Here is a 19,149-nt window from a genome sequence, read left to right on the forward strand (position 1 = left end):
AAATAAAAATTCCCGTATCTCTGGTACTGTACGGCGGATTTAAATAAAACAGATAACAGAATACTGCAGAGGAAGAGACGGCAGAGACGGCGACTACACTGCTTGTTTAATTTACCCATTCATTTCTGGGTTTAGTGTTCCTTTAAGTTCCCTGGGATATAAACAGCGATGCCTGATGTTGGATTTCCTTGCACGTCTCCTTCAAACAATTAATAGTGCAGCCTTTGGAAAATCAGCGCAGAAATTAAAGCTGCAGATGCATTGTTGCAATTAGCCGGCAAGTTACGACAGCTGTGGGAATTACATCCATTCCAGCATGGAGCTGCCCCCGTGTTCTCGTTGTGTATTTCCGTTCTTATTATCTTAAGGAAGATGTCGCTTGCAGTTTGATTGCTTGCTACTCTTTATACATGTAGGTTGTTCCTTCCCGCACTGACAGCACAGGAAGTAATGGCCTTACTAAAGCAATACAATTGCTAATATTATTCTCCAAGGCGCTAGGAAAAGTGCACGTCCTACTCTAGGTGCCGCCGCTTATCGCTCACAGCATGCTTCATTGTCTTCTGGATTATGAGAGCTTTCCTTATTATAAGAAGTGTAAGAAAATTAAAAAGGCAGTTAGTTCTCAGCATTCACTTAAAGGGAATGTGTCAGGAGGATTTTACTAGTTAAACCAGTGTTATGGCTGTATAGGTCCTGGTATAACAATAAAAATGATACCTGTCTTGTAGTCATCCGATGTGCCAGTACTGAGAAATCAAGTTTTGAAACCACAGGCAAATTAGCCTGGAAGTACACTGGGGGCGTGTCAATGAACTCTGAGTGCAATGACACACCTCCAATTCAGGTCCAGGCTAATTTGCATGTGGTTTCAAAGCTTAATTTCTCAGCACTGGCACATCGGATGACTACAAGACAGGTATCATTTTTATTGTTGTACCAGGACCTATACCGCCATAACACTAGTTTAACTAGTAAAATCCTCCAGACACTTTCCCTTTAAGTAAATGCTGCGAAGAACTAAATTGCATTTTTAATTTTCTTACACTGCTTGTAATACGGAAGGCTTTCATAATCCAGAAGAAAAGTACCCAGTAGGACCCAAACCACTAGATTTAGTAGTAAAATCATCTTGATGGGTTTCCTTTTAATGCTTGAATCTAAACTCAACGGTGGATACGCATCTCTGATCCACAAGGTAGGTGATCAAATGTACGATCACTGGGGGCCCCATAATCACTGGAATGCCACGGTCCCAGAAAGCTTTGAGGATAACTTAAAGGGATTTTCACTAGTTTTGGGTCATTTATGGCTTATCGATAGATGCAGATCACTGGGATATTCATCTATCTTGAGAACAGGGTACTGGCATCTGGTGTCGGGAATATAGAGGAGGCAGCTCCCATAAAAATGGATGAAGAGAGTCATGCATGACAGCGCACCGGGACCCGGCGCTTAAGAAATACATCTATTGGAGATTTATGGCATAACATATAGATATGCCCTACGTCTCCCAGATAAGAGTACCCCTTTAATGTCTATGGGAATGATGAATTCTTGGCTTTGAATGGAGCACCATGGTGCATGCCTTACTAAAAACTCCATTCATAGATCTTATCAACGTGGCTGTGCTTGGCACCCAGGTCTAGTGATCAATAGGGGTCCCAGCTGTCGATCCCGCCATCGATCAGACAAGTATTACTTATCCAGTCGATAGATGGCAAATGTCCGGTAAGGGTAAACCCTTTGACTGTGGAACCCACCTAAAAAATATCATTTTGACTTGACGGAACTTGATGTCAACTGGTTGAAGATCTTAAAGGTAGGAGAACCAGAGTGATTTCTCCAAAGGACTCTCATTTCCAAAACCCCAAATTCAATATATAGTAACGACATGCTAGAAATTCACAACGCAACCACTGGGTGACCACGTATAGACACCTCCAAAATAAACGTCTCCCGACAGAGTATCCTGAAATCATGTTTTTATTTTTAAAGTTAGTCGTCTCACATCACTCATCTCGGGAACTATTGAGCCAAAAGGAAAGACACGAAGATACAGTTGGGTTCTACTATAGCATTAAATCAGACTTTAGGTTCTATAACAAAATGCTTGAGACTAGAATACACGTAATCTCAGTTTGTTTGTTCTTTTTCATGTGATCTATTGTGCGCACTCTGTTTTTTTTTTGCTCAGATTGAATGTTCCAGCGTTTCGGACTACTCTGAAAAAATCATCAAGGCCAACCACCTCGACAACAGTAAGGCATCTGGGAATGTGCTCGTGTTCCTAAATGTAGAAATGTTTCCTTTATGTAGAAAAACCTTGAAAACTCTTTCTGATTTACATTTACGTCTATTAGAAACTTATTTTGTATGTTTTGGACTAATCGGAATTTGCTTGAAAGTCAAAGGGCTAGTAATGATGTAATCAATTCCCTGCTAAAAATGTATATAAATATATCTTTATAGCAGTAGGAGCAAGTGTTTGTCTGATACAAAGCTCCAAATCCCATGCTTAAACCTAAAATTAAAGTGATAATATTTTTACTACCTGAAGTCACCACTAGAGGGAGCTACCTGCATACAGTATGCAGTAAGCTCATATGCTCCCTCTAGTGGTGACTGCAGGCTGACAGAATAATTTAATCTGTGTCTATTCAGATTTGAAGCTGCTTTGTCCATTTTCCAGATATTAATGGTTGTCTGGTTTCCAAAACTCATTAAGGCTTAATTAGGACTTTCCAATTTTAAGGGCTCTCGACTGTTCCCCAAAGGACAGAACCACAAACAAAATCTTTAACTCTGGAGGGCACAGCATTGCATGTACTGTCCATTAATTTCAATGGGTACTGTGTAATACTTCATTCTGCCTGTGGGAGTGCTGCAGAGAAATTAAACACTTGCTACCAGGTTCCATCTAGATCACAGCTGATCGCTAGTGATTCACGTAGCAGGAACAAGCTTTGATCAGCATATTTTAAAAGATTCCTACGTTTTTAACAAGAGATTATAAAAAGTGGACAAACCCTTTAAATCATTTATGGACCAGAAAGTGTCATAATAATTTGCCGACTATTTAGAGTAGAGAAAATATCAGTCAGTCTTTGTGGATTGAGGAGACTCATATCTTACTCCATAAATCTGGGCAGAATATAGTCTTCACATTTAAATACTGCTGTAAATACTATTAAACTATTCTAATAAAAATAGAAATATTTTTATTATTATAAATATATAAATATTTTTATTACCCTCCCAAATATTCTAAAAATGAATTAACATTATAAAAATTCCAGCAACAGCGCCACCCTTGATTATAGGTTGCGTTTGGCATTGCAGTTCCTAATTTAATATATGTAATTCTCTTTGCTGAACAAAAAAAATCTATTTTTCCCTTAGGTGTTATTTTTTTTATACCTGTCATTGTATGAAATTACATTTTCAGCCATGACAGCTCAATAAAATACGGTTACACCTAAGTCGATTTTATGGCAGCCTGTACACATACTTGTTACAGAGATATCAGCAGATGACAATTGAATATGGGGATTTTCCAATTTTTTTTTTTTTTAATTTAGTTCCTTATAAATACCTATCCATCAAAGTGATGGCCAGGTTCGTTCACGCCAATGCGCTTTTCAACCCTCGTTCCCAAACCCATCATATCTCATCTGTCAATGGATGCAATGCCCTTGTGGTGATATTGGATGAAGACACCTACCTTGTTGTATTATATCCATTTTTGTATTACTATATAATTCTCCATCACTTGATGCACTACTATGGGTTAAAGAGGACCTGTCAGCAGGATTTACCCCTTTAAACTGCCCCCACCATCATTTGTGTCCTTTAAAGGTCATTCATTCCATAAGTTATACCTATTATTCAATTGTAGGGCTGCATGCCTTTAAAAAAAAAATAATAATAATTTTTTTTTCTTTTTCGGATTTTCCTCCCCTTCTTCCAAGAGCTGTAACTTTTTTTTTTATTTTTCCGTCCCCATAACAATAGGAGGACTTGTTTTTTTGCGGGACTGATTGTACTTTTTAATGACACCTTTCCTTTTATCATGTGATATGTAAAAAATTCCAAGTCCGTTGAAATTTAAAAAAAAAATGCAATTTCTCAATTTTTTGGGGGGGTCATGTGTTCAATAAACAGTAAAACTAACCTGGTAATAGGATTCTCCAGGTCAGTACGATTACACGGATACCAAACGTGTATAGTTTTTTTTTATGTAAGTGGTAAAAAAAAATTCGGAAATGTGTAGAAAAAAATAATAATTTTTGTGTCACCGAGACCTGTAATGCTTTGAATTTTCGGGATATGGGGCTGTGTGCACATCCACCCACTACTGATTTGAATGTATGTGTATGTGCAGTACCTGGCCATGGCCACTATAGAATTGACAGCGCTGTGCTGTGCAGCACCGTAATTGAGCAGACATCGGGAACGCCAGGTGTCACACTCGCACCGATCAGACAGTGATGACCTATCCTAAGGAGAAACATTACCCCTTGGATCCCGAACAGACGCCTCTCACCCAGCCAAACCAGAGCTCCCACTTTGCACTGATGAGGGGCAACACCCCGAAACACAGTGTCTGCAAATTGAGATCCTGGTTTGACTTTTATCCTAAGTCATGTAACAAGGCTCGTTAAAGGGTCGATATTGATTCTTAGGATCACTACTTCCAACAGATAGCACTAGAGTTCTAGTCCTCTTCCTCTCTGAAGAGACAATTTGCTGATTTAATTTCCCATAGAAGCATTTCAAGGCTTAAAAGGTCTCCTCACCTTGGTATGTCAGGCTTGACATATCACTCTCCGCAAGGAAAAACGTTACCGCTTGGATACCTAGTCAGATGCCTCTCACCCAGCCAAACCAGAGCTCACACTTTGCACTGATGAGGGGCAGCAGCCCAAAACACAGTGTCTGCAAATTTAAATTCCTGATTTGGCTTTTATCCTAAGTCATGTGATAAGGCTCGTTAAAGGCTTAATATTGACTCCGCAAGGAGAAACTTTACCCCCTTGGATCCCGGTCAGACCCCTCTCACCCAGCCAAACCAGATTTCACACTTTGCACTGATGAGGGGCAAGCACCCTGTAATACCATGTCTGCAAACTGAGATTCTGCTTTGGCTTTTATCCTAAGTCATACGACAAGGCTCGTAAGAGGGTCGATATTGACTTTTAGGATTGCTACTTTTAATAGGTGGTTCTAGAGTAGAGATGAGCGGTGTTCGACTAGAACTGTTCGCCAATCTCAAATTCGAGCTGTTTTGGGCGGTGTTCGAGTTGTTCGACGAACCCGAACGATTTGCAAAAAATTCGGCTGTTCGAGGTTATGTTCGATAACTGTTCGTGCACCAAAAGCGTGTCCTGCATGTCTGGCGCTATTTAGAGCACCAATCATGCAGGGATTGTCTGCCACTCACTGTAATGCCACAGCCATGGTGGTTGTGGCATTACAGTGATTGCCCAAATCGATGGGAACAGTGCCAACAGTGAAACATGAAAAGCCGGCAATTCAGCAGCGGCATACACCTGTACCCGACAATTTAGAACCGAAAGAATAGAGCTTCACACATAGATTAGATAGATATAAACATGTCAGCCACATATATACGAAGTACAGTGAAAGTGCTGCTTACTGTACTTGTCATTTAGCGTAAAGGATTTATCAAAAAAATAATAGTGTTTTCATGCACCGTCTCTTTAAAAAAGCCGGCCGGCAATTCAGCAGCGGTACCCGACAATTTAGAATAGAAGGAATAGAGAATCACACATAGATTAGATAGATAGAAACATGTCAGTCACATATATATGAAGTACAGTGACAGTGTTGCTTACTGTGCTTGTCATTTAGTGTAAAGGATTTATTTAAAAAAATAATAGTGTTTTCATGCACTGTCTCTTTAAAAAAGCCGGCCGGCAATTCAGCAGCGGTACCCGACAATTTATAACAGACAGAATAGAGCTTCACACATAGATTAGATAGATAGAAACATGTCAGTCACATATATACGAAGTACAGTGACAGTGTTGCTTACTGTACTTGTCATTTAGCGTAAAGGATTTATCAAAAAAAATAATAGTGTTTTCATGCACCGTCTCTTTAAAAAAGCCGGCCGGCAATTCAGCAGCGGTACCCGACAATTTATAACAGACAGAATAGAGCTTCACACATAGATTAGATAGATAGAAACATGTCAGTCACATATATATGAAGTACAGTGATAGTGTTGGTTACTGTACTTGTCATTTAGTATTAAAATAAAGGATTTATTATTAAAAAAATTGGCGTGGGGTTCCCCTTAATTTTAGGCTCTAGCGGAGGTTAAGCAGACGGCTGGGGCAGATGTTTGAAGCCTGGGAAGGGGGTAATACCCACGGAGCTTCCCAGGCTACTAATATCAGCCCCCAGCTGAATACATAGCCTTTACTAGCTATTAAAATGGGGGACCCCCCCAAAAAAATGACGTGGGGTCCCCCCTAATGTAATAGCTAGCAAAGGCTAGGCAGACAGCTGGGGGCTGATATTAATAGCCCAGGAAGGGAGCCATGAATATTGGCCCCCTCCCAGGCTAGAAACACCAGCCGTCAGCCGCCCCAGAAATGGCGCATTCATAGGATGCGCCAATTCTGGCACTTAGCCTCGCTCTTCCACGCTGCCCTGGTGCGGTGGCAGGGGGTAATAGGGCTGGGGTTGATGTCAGCTTATAATGCCAGCTGACATCAAGCCCAGGTTAGTAATGGAGAGGCGTCTATAAGACACCCCCATTACTAACCCCATAGTCAAAGTTAAAAAAAACACAAACACCCAGAATAAAGTCCTTTAATTGAAATAAAGACACAATCCTTTATTGTTCTAAATTAAACCATACTTACCGTCACGCCCATTCCAGCTGAAGCCAACGATCTCCTGCAATAAAAGAAAAATAATAAAGCAACCTCATCCTTACCTTTCCATGGTTCCCACGACAGCTTCAGCTCTGCTACATCGAGATGACAGGCTGGACCGCAGCAGAACGCTGCCATCCAGCCTCTCATCCCGCAGACACTGAGAAGCGCAGGCTTGCTTGCGCTGCTCAGCGTCTCTCTGTGACGACATCCAGATGAGCCGAGTTCATGTCCAATGTGTTTTTTTTAAATACTTTACTAGAAATTCATGGCGGTCATGTCTAATATTGGCGTGACCCCATGAATTTCGGGCTTAGGGCCAGCTGATAATGCCAAGCTGGCCCTAACCCCTTTATTACCCAGTGAGCCACCGCATCAGGGCCCTGGATGAGTTGGGTACAGCGCCAGAAGATGGCGCTTCTATGAACGCGCCATTTTCCGGGGCGGCTGCGGACTGCAATTTGCAGCGGGGGTGGCCCAGAAAGCTTGGGCCTCCCTGCGCTGCGGATTCCAGCCCCCAGCTGCCTAGTTGTACCTGGCTGGACACAAAAATCCTTTATTTTAATACTAAATGACAAGTACAGTAACCAACACTATCACTGTACTTCATATATATGTGACTGACATGTTTCTATCTATCTAATCTATGTGTGATGCTCTATCTTTCTGTTCTAAATTGTCGGGTACCGCTGCTGAATTGCCGGCCGGCTTTTTTAAAGAGACAGTGCATGAAAACACTATTATTTTTTTAAATAAATCCTTTACACTAAATGACAAGTACAGTAAGCAACACTATCACTGTACTTATTATATATGTGACTGACATGTTTCTATCTATCTAATCGATGTGTGAAGCTCTATTCTTTCTGTTCTAAATTGTCGGGTACAGATGCTGAATTGCCGGCCGGCTTTTTTAAAGAGACGGTGCATGAAAACACTAATATTTTTTTTAATAAATCCTTTACACTAAATGACAAGTGCAGTAACCAACACTGTCACTGTGCTTCTTATATGTGTGACTGACATGTTTCTATCTATCTAATCTATGTGTGATGCTCTATTCCTTCTTGTCTAAATTGTCGGGTACCGGTGTATGCCGCTGCTGAATTTGCCGGCCGGCTTTTTTAAAGAGAGTGTCTTCTGAGCAGTTTGTCAGCTTTTGGACACCTTTGCAGGTGTTTTCTATGTGTTCTATGTGTTTTTGTTTGCCTGCCATTGGTTTTAACGGTGTTCGACGGTGTTCTAAGGTGTTCGACGAACAGTTCGACGAACAGTTCCTCGAACATCCCGGTGTTCGACGAACCGAACCGAACCCGAACACTACGGGGGTGGCTCAACACTATTCTAGAGTTCTAGTTCTCTTCCTCTCTGAAGAGGCAATTTGCATAAAGTACTTTTTAAAATGTATGTTAAAATTGATTAACTGATATAATATTAGAAAAGATAATTTGAGGTCAATAATGGTGGCAAATTAGTTTATAGGAGTAAATTCTCTTGATCGTTTTCATTTACGAGGGATATCCTTTTTCTTTCCTTTTTCCATTTGGAATGTTGCACTTCTCACTACAAGAGAAATGTATACCATGTGGCTGGTTCCCTAAGGGATAATGTTAAGGGATCTTGGGGGCTCGTCCGGGATAAGGGAGACCAGAATGAGAATGGTTACTATTTACTAATTGTGGAATTAAAGAGGTTGTCCACTTTTTGTACATTGATGGCCTATCCTTAGGATAGGTCATCGATGTCTGATCGGCTGGGGTCCAACACCCAGCACCCCCGTCGATCAGCTGTTATCGGTCGGGGCCGCCGGCGGGAACTACTCACTTGCTGAGCTCCTCCGTCTACTTCTAGTGGCCGTGTCTTGTTACTGCACATCCGCCTCCTATTCAAATCAACAGAAGGCGGATGTACAGTAACAAGCCCCAGCCACTACAAGTAGACAGAGCAGCTCGGCAGCACTTCTGGCAAGTGGCTGCTGACACCAGTATCAGCTGATCGGCGGGGGGTATCGGGTGTCGGACTCTGGCCGATCAGACATTGATAACCTATCCTAAAGATAGACCATCAATGTAAAAGTAGTGGACAACCTCTTTAATGGCAATTGATATCTGACCTGTGGATAATTCTAGAAAATGACGAGCACTACTCCATAGTACAGGTGTATCTACGCCTCAATTTTCATGAATTTTACTAAGGACTCAAATTTTTCACTATACAAATTCAAAACATTATCACAACATGCTTTCAAGACTCGCAACAGGCTGCAACATGTGTCTGTGGACACATATGACGTAAATGACTCCCGACAGAGTATCGCAAAATCATGTTTTTACTTTTTTTTAATTAGCAATTTGATATGTCGATACAAAAGGAAAGGTAAAGAAGGACACATCTGTAAATGTGAGATTGAACATCACCTGTTGTGCGGGAATAAGAGATGTTATTCAACAGTCTGAATTTATTAAAATGCTCCATGATTTCTTCAGACATTCATTTATTTTGGTAAAATAGAAGTGATGATTGTAACTCTCAGCGTGACGTGCGCTTTGGAGGCTCCAGACAAAGTGCAAGGCTGATAACTCCCACCGTCCTGTCAGTATGAGACACAAAACACGAATGCTTTATACAGAAAACAATGCAGGATCCGGTGGGAGGTCGAGAACAAGAACATTTGTTACACTGTATTATTAAAAATGTAAAAATATTTAAAAAAATACAAAGATAGAGAGAAATGTATAAATAAAGAGATAGATCTATATATTATCTTTATATTATCTATCTATCTGTCTATCTTCACCCCCCATTACAACATAGTTTATTTAGCAAAATTTACAAACTCTGTGCTAGTTGCAATAATTCAATGAAGCAAGACCAATGTAAATAACTTAACAAAACTAATATAAAAAGTAGTTTCTCCAAATTCAGCACAAAATGCAACTTTCACTGACTACTGCAGTCTCAGAATTATTCACCTGTTTAAGCATCTTAAGTGACGCGCCCCTGGGCCTGAGTCGCGCAGCGTTGCGCACGCGGGAGCCTACCCGGAGCCGGATCAGATGGGGGTAGTAGTCTCGTGGCGGTGACCCGGTCCGTGCCCAGGGAGTCAGACTAAGTGGCAGTCTATTAGCAGTAGATGGTGGATGACTACGCCACCCGTTGAATGCAGCTATGGAGCTGCCGCTGCAGGGCAGACCGCTGAGGCCGGTGGAAGGATGGTGCAGCGTGGATGGTATAACCCCCAACGGGAGGGGTATGGCCTCAGGGCAGCCGACGTGGATGATGGGGGTAGCAGGAACCACTCAGAGACGATGCGGTGTAGTTCAGGGTCTTTACTGGTGACAAAGATAGACCCTCCCGGAGTACTTGCTAGCAATCGGGGCCTGGTCAGTCCTTGAGCAGATGGGATCTCCCCTGGCCAGGCGGAGTTGTAGGCCTTCCCAACTAACTGTACTCTTCTGGCTACCTTGCTAGAGGCGGGTAAAAGTAGCCCACGTCCCTGAGTGTACCGTGTGGTGCTCACCCGTATGGCCGGTGACTCGGGGCCTTCTAATGGCTTCCGCTCCACGATGGCGGTGCTGGTCCCACGCGTGTGACCGTGCCTTCGGGTTTCTGGGCCAGAGGACCTGCAATCCCCTGCCGGTCGGTTTCTGCTGCTGGGTAGAGATTAGTCCCCACAGCCTCGGACTCCGGGTCCGGTAAGAAATCTTCTCAGTCAGGGCGAGCTCTGCAGCTGCCAGCCCCTGACTCCTTGTAACACTGCTCCCACAGAGCTCCTGATGTTCTGTTCCTATATTTGCTTCTTTTCTCTGTCTCTACTTCTTCTCTACTCACTAACCCTGCCTCAGCCCTAGGTTTATATAGGGGAAGTTCTTCCCCTCCCAGGACTGGGCAGGAGGTGTGGCATGCATAGGATTCCTGACCAAGAGACCTCCCACCTGCTCTCAGACGTAATATCTCTATCACTGTGGCAACCAGACCCCTGGGGTGTCACATTCCCCCCTAGTGAAATTTAGTACTCCGGGACTAAACATATTTTTGGAAAAACATAACAAGGTATAACAATAACAATACAATAAAGAAACACATAAAGGTGGTCACGGCATGTCCGTAACCGGGTGCAGTCTTTGAAGAAAGCAAGGTGTCCATTTCACCAAAACAGGGAGACGTAACCAGGTAGGGGTCTGTCCTGCCCCGAGTCCTTAACAGTCTTTAGTCCGTCCTGGGTTACGCTCCAACTATGTATAAAGGATTCCCGGTAAATCCACCAAAGACTCCTATAAACAACTAGAAACACATAATTATACACAAGCAACAAGAAAAACAGGTAACCACAAATAAAACAATTTATACATTTCAAATCCTCCAACGTGCGGGTAACTGGCCTCTAGTGGCCCTAGTGGACCTACGGAGCTGACTGTCTAGCCCTGAACTACAGGGTGTAGGAGCTGTCAAGGGTAAACTGGGCAGCTGTCTACCGGCTCCTTGGCTCACTAGGGGTACGGCAGGCTCACTATAAGCAGAGGGTTGATCCTCCTGTTCTGCTTGTGTGGAGTCTTCTGCCTCCTGGACCGGCTGCTCTTCCAGCTCTACCTGTCGCTCCGTAGGTGCTTGGGATGCTGGTTGGAGGAAGGTGAGTACGGGTACCACAACTGCGCCATTGACTTGAGTCCAAGACCGAGGGAAGTCTCCGAGCACAGTACTAACCATGTCTTCCCTTTCCTCTACGGGTCGAGGGTCTTCTTGTTCCTCTTCAGGGTTCCGTAGCTGTTCGGGACACTTCTTCAGGTGATCCCGGGATACAATGGTTGTGGTTTCACCTCCGTCTTTACTGATGGTACAGACCTTTGGGTTGTCGTGGCTTGAGGGCAGTACGGTGTACGGGTCCTTCTCCCACTGGTCGTCCAACTTGTGGAGCCGTCTTTTTCTCTTCAAGACCTGCTCTCCGGGTACCAGGGGAACAGCGGGAGCATACTGGTTGTAAGTTTTCTCTTGTCTTTCCCTAGCCTGACAGAGACTTCGCTCCACGCTCTCCTGTACTCTCCGGTACTGCTGCTGCCTCTCTGTGTCCCAGTCTGCTTCTGGTGAAGTGTCCTCGGGTGTCAGGACTCCCATTTCCAGGTCAACAGGTAACTTACCAGGTCTCGCCCTCATTAGGTAAGCCGGGGTACAGTTGGTGGAACCTACCGGGATGTGGTTGTATAGGTCCACCAGATCGGGCAGCTTCTCAGGCCACAGACCGCGTTCTTCCAGGGGCAACGTTTTCAGAAGATCCATTACCACCTGGTTCATTTTCTCACAAAGTCCATTAGTTTGCGGATGATAGGGTGTCGTCCTTATCTTCCGGCAGCCATACAGAGTGCAGAATTCTTGGAAGACCTCCGCTTCAAAGGCAGGTCCCTGGTCTGTCAACACTTGGTCCGGGTACCCGTGTGGACGGCAGAAATGCTGCTGGAAGGCTCTAGCTGCTGTTCGAGCTGTTAAGTCCTTGACGGGGACGACAACCAAGAACCGGGAGTAGTGATCCACGATGGTTAGTGCGTAGACGTAGCCACTTCTGCTTGGGGTCAGTTTTACATGATCCAAGGCTACCAGTTCCAACGGCTGCCGGGTGACGATGGACTGCAGGGGAGTCTTCTGGCTGGCACGGTCCTTCCTTCTTAGGTTGCACGAGCCACAGTCTCTGCACCACCTCTCGATGGTTCCCCTCATGCCTACCCAGTGGAACCGCTCGCGCAGCAGGAACTCCAGCTTCTTCCATCCGAAGTGTCCAGCCCCGTCGTGGTATGCCTCCATCACCATGGCTGCGTCTCTTCGTGGCACCACTACTTGCCAGATTAGTTCATGCGTCCGGGAGTTAACCATTCTGCGGCACAACTTCCCCTTGTAAAGGAACAGTCTACTCTTTTCTGCCCACAGTTGCTTGGCTTCCTCCGGAGCGTCTGGGTCAAGGCGAGCCTCTGGCCGAGTCAGCATCTCCTTCACCAGCCGGACGGCAGGGTCACTGTCCTGCGTTTCCGCCCAGTTGTAGTGAGGTAAGGGGTTAAGCGTAGCGCCTTGCTTACTCCTTACCCGATGGGAATACTGGATAGTCCCATGACGGTGAAACGCGGGGAGTTCGACTTCTTCCAGTCCCTCTGGATCTTCTCCTACGTCCGGTAGGTTTGGCATCCTGGACAGGGCGTCCGCGTTGGTATTGGAGCGTCCTGCCCGGTATTTGATGGTGAACTCGTAGTTGGACAGGCGGGCCATCCATCTCTGCTCTAGGGCACCGAGTCTTGCCGTGTCCAGGTGTGTCAACGGGTTGTTATCCGTGTACACGACGAACCGGGAAGAAGCGAGGTAGTGCTTAAAGCGTTCGGTGACTGCCCACACCACTGCCAGGAACTCTAGCTTAAATGAGCTGTAATTCTCAGGGTTTCTTTCGGTGGGTCGCAGTTTTCGGCTGGCGTAAGCGATTACTCGCTCTTTCCCCTGCTGGATCTGGGACAGCACGGCTCCTAGCCCGATGTTACTTGCGTCGGTGTAGAGGATAAAGGGCTGGCTGTAATCCGGGTACGCCAGGATTTCATCCCCCGTGAGGGCCATCTTCAGCTGGCGGAAGGACTCTTCTTCCAACTTCTCCCATTTGAAGGGCGGCTTCTGGTTCTTGGCCTTCCGGGACTGGCCTATCAGGAGGTCTTGCATAGGAGCTGCCTTTTTGGTGAAACCGGGGATGAACCTGCGGTAGTAGCCTACCAACCCGAGGAACTGCCGCACTTCCTTTACACTGGAGGGACTTGGCCATTCCTTAATTGCGGTGATCTTATCAGGGTCGGGAGCCACTCCGTCAGCGCTCACCACGTGTCCCAGGTACTGCACCTTTGGTTTCAAGAGGTGACACTTGGAGGGTTTCACCTTTAGGCCGTAGCTTGCCAGAGCTTCGAACACTTCCGCCAGGTGTTTCAGGTGGTCCTCATAAGTCTTAGAATATACGATGACATCGTCCAGGTACAACAGGACCGTCTCGAAGTTTCTGTGGCCCAGACAGCACTCCATTAATCGTTGGAAGGTTCCTGGTGCGTTGCAGAGTCCGAACGGCATACAGGTAAACTCGCTAAGTCCCATCGGGGTGGTGAATGCGGTCTTCTCCCGGTCCGCCTCTGCTACAGGAACCTGCCAGTACCCACTAGTGAGATCCAAGGTAGAGAAGAAGTTAGCAGATCTTAAAGCAGCCAAAGACTCCTCTATCCTTGGTAAGGGGTACGCATCCTTGTGTGTGATACGGTTGATTTTCCGGTAATCTACACACATCCTCATGGTGTTGTCTTTCTTTTTGACTAAGACTAGTGGAGCTGCCCAGGGGCTACAGCTATCCCTGATCACCCCAGCCTCCTTCATGTCTCTAAGCATCCCCTTGGCGTGTTGGTAGTGTGCAGGGGGTACGGGTCGATACCTCTCTTTTATGGGAGGATGGTCTCCCGTGGGGATGTGGTGTTCTACCCCCTTGACTCGCCCGAAGTCTAACGGGTGTTTACTAAACACTCTCTCGTACTCTTGAACCACCCGATAGACTCCCTGTTTCTGGTGTGAGGGAGTGGAGTCAGTACCCAAATGTAGTTGCTGACACCAGTCCTCCATTGTTTTCTTAGAGCCGTTACCTTCCTCCGGGTGAGATGGAGGCAAGGGTTCCACAGATTGTATAGCATTTTGGTTAATGGTATATAATTTGGCTAGCGTGGCATACCGGGACAGGTACACTTCCCTCTTCCCGATATTGATTATGCGAACGGGCACCCTCCCATGGCGTACATTAACCACCCCCCGTGCTGTCAAGATGGTGGGCCTACTGTCTGAGTAAACTGGTTCTACCATTGCCTGGTAATCTCTACCTCTCAGACCAATAGCTGCCCGGCACCAAATCATCATTTCACTTTTTGGGGGCATGGCAATAGGGAAAGGGTCACACATTCTCACGCTACCAATCTCACCGCCGGAGAGTTCCACCTGTTGCCGTCGCATCAGTGCCCGGATCTCTTTTTGGAGCACTCGCTGCTCACCGGAGCTGGCGGTCTTGGCAACCTGCTGTAAAAGGAAAATCACCTCTGCAAGACAATTTTCAATTACATTAGTTCCTAGAGTTATCTTTGGGTGACTCTCGTGTTTGTCAATGTCTACAATGATCAGTCCCTGTGCTGCCAGTTCAACTCTACCAATTTTAATGGTCACCTCTTTAAATCCGATCTGTGGCACGGGCTGACCATTGCTGGCGATGATACTCAAGTCGTCGTCAGGGTAGCGGGTAATATCCGAGTCATTCCAGTACTGCTTGAAGAGCACGTACGGGATGGTGGTGACCTGTGACCCGGTGTCCAGTAGGGCACTCATAGGAATGCCATCCAGTACCACAGGCAAGACTGGACGTCCTCCCACATATTTGTCGCGCCAGTTCGATGGGCCTGATGATCTTTTTCCTAGGGGTTGGCCCTCTACCCTAGGTTGTGCCAGTTTAAAGGACAGTACCTTGCCAAATGTCCGGGTTGATTACAGCGGCGGCAGATGAGTCGTCCGTCCTCGTTGTATCGGTCGCTGGGTCTTCCTCTGGCCGGTGGGGTCCTCCTTGGTCGACGCCATGGGATGTCCTCCGGTCCGGATGCCAGCTGGAGCTTCCCTGGAGTGGAAACCTGTAAAGACTGCACAGTTCGGGTTAGCGCAGCAACGCTTTTAGCTAGCTCTTGGACCTGATGGTGCAGGTCTGGAGCCGAGTCATTGTTCAAAGCCTGAGCATCAGCTCCCACAGGCCCTGCCGACAAGGGCGCCGCCTCCTGGTGGTAAGTGGTAGTGGGGCGTCTGTGGGTCACAACGCCACCTGGTGCCGGTTCTCGGAGCACCCGGATGGCTCTGTCCTTGAACTGTGCAAATCCCAGATGAGGGTCCTGTAAGGCCATTGCCCGCAACTAGGTTCGGTGGGCATTGCAATATAAACCCTCTATAAATTGTTCAGTTAACAGCCTGTCCTCGTCTCCCACGCCGTCAGGGTCGGTCTGCTTAATGGCTCTCAGGGCTTCTTGTAGGTTTAATGCATAGTCCCTTATACTCTCATGTGCCCGCTGTTTGCACCCGTAGAATCTGAGCTTGATCTCGGCTGAGGTGCGGGTATCAAAGGTGTCCCTCAGCCGGGTTAGTATCCCTGCGACAGTCCTCCCCCCAGGTGGCCAGGACTTTACCTCCCTTTGGGCTGCCCCGGTTAATTGGGCCACCAGGATGCTTACTTTTTGCTCTTCTGTGAGGGGATACACCTGGAAGAGGCTATCCAGTTTTTCTCCAAAGTCCTGCAGGGTATGTGACTCCCCTGAGTACTGGGGTAGCCAGGCTGCCCCCGGGATATAGGGCATGGTGAAAGGCATGACCGCAACAGCGGTGGCGCTGGCAGGGGTTGGAGCGGTGAAGCTCTCCTCCGTATCCGACATCCTTCTCCCCCCTAGTGGACCGTGGCCTACCTTGCGATGATCCTCTTCCGTAGGCCGCGGCTCCGCAGTGGATCGTCAGGGTTGAGGACCTTCCGTCGCGCTCCTGTGACGTCGGCGTCTGCTGGGCTCCTTCCAGGACCTTACGCAACGTCCGGACGTGAGGCGGGGCTTCAGTTCTCGCACGCTTTCGGAGTCAACGCCCCTCTTCTTCCCGCGTGGCATCTTCAAGATGGCGGCCAACGGCGGGAAAACTCCACAGATGGCGGGAAGAAGGCTGAAGATGGCGCCGGATGGCGGGAAAACCTCACGGATGGCGGGAAGAAGGCTGAAGATGGCGCCGGATGGCGGGAAAACTTCACGGATGGTAAGTTTTAAAAGTCTCTTTTTCAGGCACGCAGTACCCGGTGGTTGCGGGCACGAAATCCTGCCGACTACGCCAAAAGTTGACGCGCCCCTGGGCCTGAGTCGCGCAGCGTTGCGCACGCGGGAGCCTACCCGGAGCCGGATCAGATGGGGGTAGTAGTCTCGTGGCGGTGACCCGGTCCGTGCCCAGGGAGTCAGACTAAGTGGCAGTCTATTAGCAGTAGATGGTGGATGACTACGCCACCCGTTGAATGCAGCTATGGAGCTGCCGCTGCAGGGCAGACCGCTGAGGCCGGTGGAAGGATGGTGCAGCGTGGATGGTATAACCCCCAAAGGGAGGGGTATGGCCTCAGGGCAGCCGACGTGGATGATGGGGGTAGCAGGAACCACTCAGAGACGATGCGGTGTAGTTCAGGGTCTTTACTGGTGACAAAGATAGACCCTCCCGGAGTACTTGCTAGCAATCGGGGCCTGGTCAGTCCTTGAGCAGATGGGATCTCCCCTGGCCAGGCGGAGTTGTAGGCCTTCCCAACTAACTGTACTCTTCTGGCTACCTTGCTAGAGGCGGGTAAAAGTAGCCCACGTCCCTGAGTGTACCGTGTGGTGCTCACCCGTATGGCCGGTGACTCGGGGCCTTCTAATGGCTTCCGCTCCACGATGGCGGTGCTGGTCCCACGCGTGTGACCGTGCCTTCGGGTTTCTGGGCCAGAGGACCTGCAATCCCCTGCCGGTCGGTTTCTGCTGCTGGGTAGAGATTAGTCCCCACAGCCTCGGACTCCGGGTCCGGTAAGAAATCTTCTCAGTCAGGGCGAGCTCTGCAGCTGCCAGCCCCTGACTCCTTGTAACACTGCTCCCACAGAGCTCCTGATGTTCTGTTCCTATATTTGCTTCTTTTCTCTGTCTCTACTTCTTCTCTACTCACTAACCCTGCCTCAGCCCTAGGTTTATATAGGGGAAGTTCTTCCCCTCCCAGGACTGGGCAGGAGGTGTGGCATGCATAGGATTCCTGACCAAGAGACCTCCCACCTGCTCTCAGACGTAATATCTCTATCACTGTGGCAACCAGACCCCTGGGGTGTCACATTAAGTACTTACTAGAGCCCCTCTGGCTGTTATAACCTGCTGCAGACATGATGCATAGCCAGACCCCAGTTTCTGGCAGAGTTTCTGAGGAATCTTAGCCCGCTCCTCATGGGCAATGGCCTCCAGGTCACTATTATTCTTGGGTTCATGTGCTGTAACCGCCTTCTTCCAAACCTTCCAGAGATTTTCTAAGGGGTTCAAGTCATGCGACTATGATGGCCTCTCCAGAATCTTCTAGGACCCTTTTATGAAACCAAACCTTGGTCAGACGTGGAGATATTCTTGGAATCATTATCCCATTGGAAAGTCCAATGACTCCCAAGCTTCATCTTCCCCATAGGGGGCATGGCTTTTTATCCTAGGATTTCCTGATACTTAATTGAATCCATCTTGCCTTATACACGCTGCAGGTTTCCAGGAAACAAACCAGCCCAAGAGCATCCCTGATCCACCACCATGCTTAACTATAGGCATCACTGAGGCACTGCTATGCTTCACTATAGACATCACTGCGCTCCTGCCATGCTTCACTGAAGGCATCCTCGAAACACCTCTTTGCTTCATCATAGGCAACTTGGAACCACAGCCATGCTTCACCATAGGCATCCTCGAGCTACCGCCATGCTTCACAGTAGGCAGCCCCGAGCCAATACCATGCTTCACCTTAGGCATGCTCAAGCAACCGCCATACTTACCGTAGGCATCACTGAGCCAATGCCATGCTTCACCATAGGCATGCACAAGCCATCGCCATGCTTCACCATAGGCATGCACAAGCCATCGCCTTGCTTCATCGTAGGCATCCCCGAGTCACCGCCATGTTCACTATAGGCACAGCCGAGCCACCGTTATGCTTCACTGTAGGCATCCCCAAACCACCACCATGTTTCACTGTAGGCATCCCCGAACCACCGCCATGTTCACTATAGGCATCCCCGAGCCACCTCTATGTTTCCCTGTAGGCATCCTTGAACCACCGCCATGCTTCACTGTAGGCATCACCAAGCCACCGCCATGCTTCATCATAGGTATTTCCGAGCTATCACCATGCTTTACTCTAGGCAGCCCTGAGCCACCGCCATGCTTCACTATAGGCATCCATGAGCCACTGCCATGCTTCACTGCTTTGTTGAGCTATTTACATTGTTCTTGTTTCATTGGTTCATTGTAAACAGTACAAAGTTTCTGAATTTTGCTAATAAACCTAATTTGCATTGGGGGTGGAATCATTGTGATTGCAACTGTATCTATCTATCTATCTTTTGTCGGCCTATCCATTTTCCTATCTGCCAGCCTTCATATCATTCTTCTTTATCTGTCCTTGATATAAATCTTTATTATCTGTGTAT

General features: G+C 47.2%; 1 protein-coding gene across 3 annotated transcripts in view; it reads left to right on the top strand.

Annotated features, from left to right (window-relative positions):
• Nucleotides 1–19,149, top strand: part of PRMT8 (protein arginine methyltransferase 8) — a 288,767-nt gene that overhangs the window by 189,810 nt on the left and 79,808 nt on the right. For all 3 annotated transcript variants that reach the window (XM_073649943.1, XM_073649942.1, XM_073649944.1), the window contains exon 4: nucleotides 2,198–2,261. In XM_073649943.1, coding sequence (XP_073506044.1) covers nucleotides 2,198–2,261 — 64 coding nt within the window. The remainder of the gene's footprint in view (nucleotides 1–2,197; nucleotides 2,262–19,149) is intronic.

The sequence above is a fragment of the Phyllobates terribilis genome, unplaced genomic scaffold, assembly GCF_046119375.1.
Source record: "Phyllobates terribilis strain yellow unplaced genomic scaffold, ASM4611937v1 Scaffold_10__3_contigs__length_209671492, whole genome shotgun sequence".
Taxonomy (NCBI): Eukaryota; Metazoa; Chordata; class Amphibia; order Anura; family Dendrobatidae; genus Phyllobates; species Phyllobates terribilis.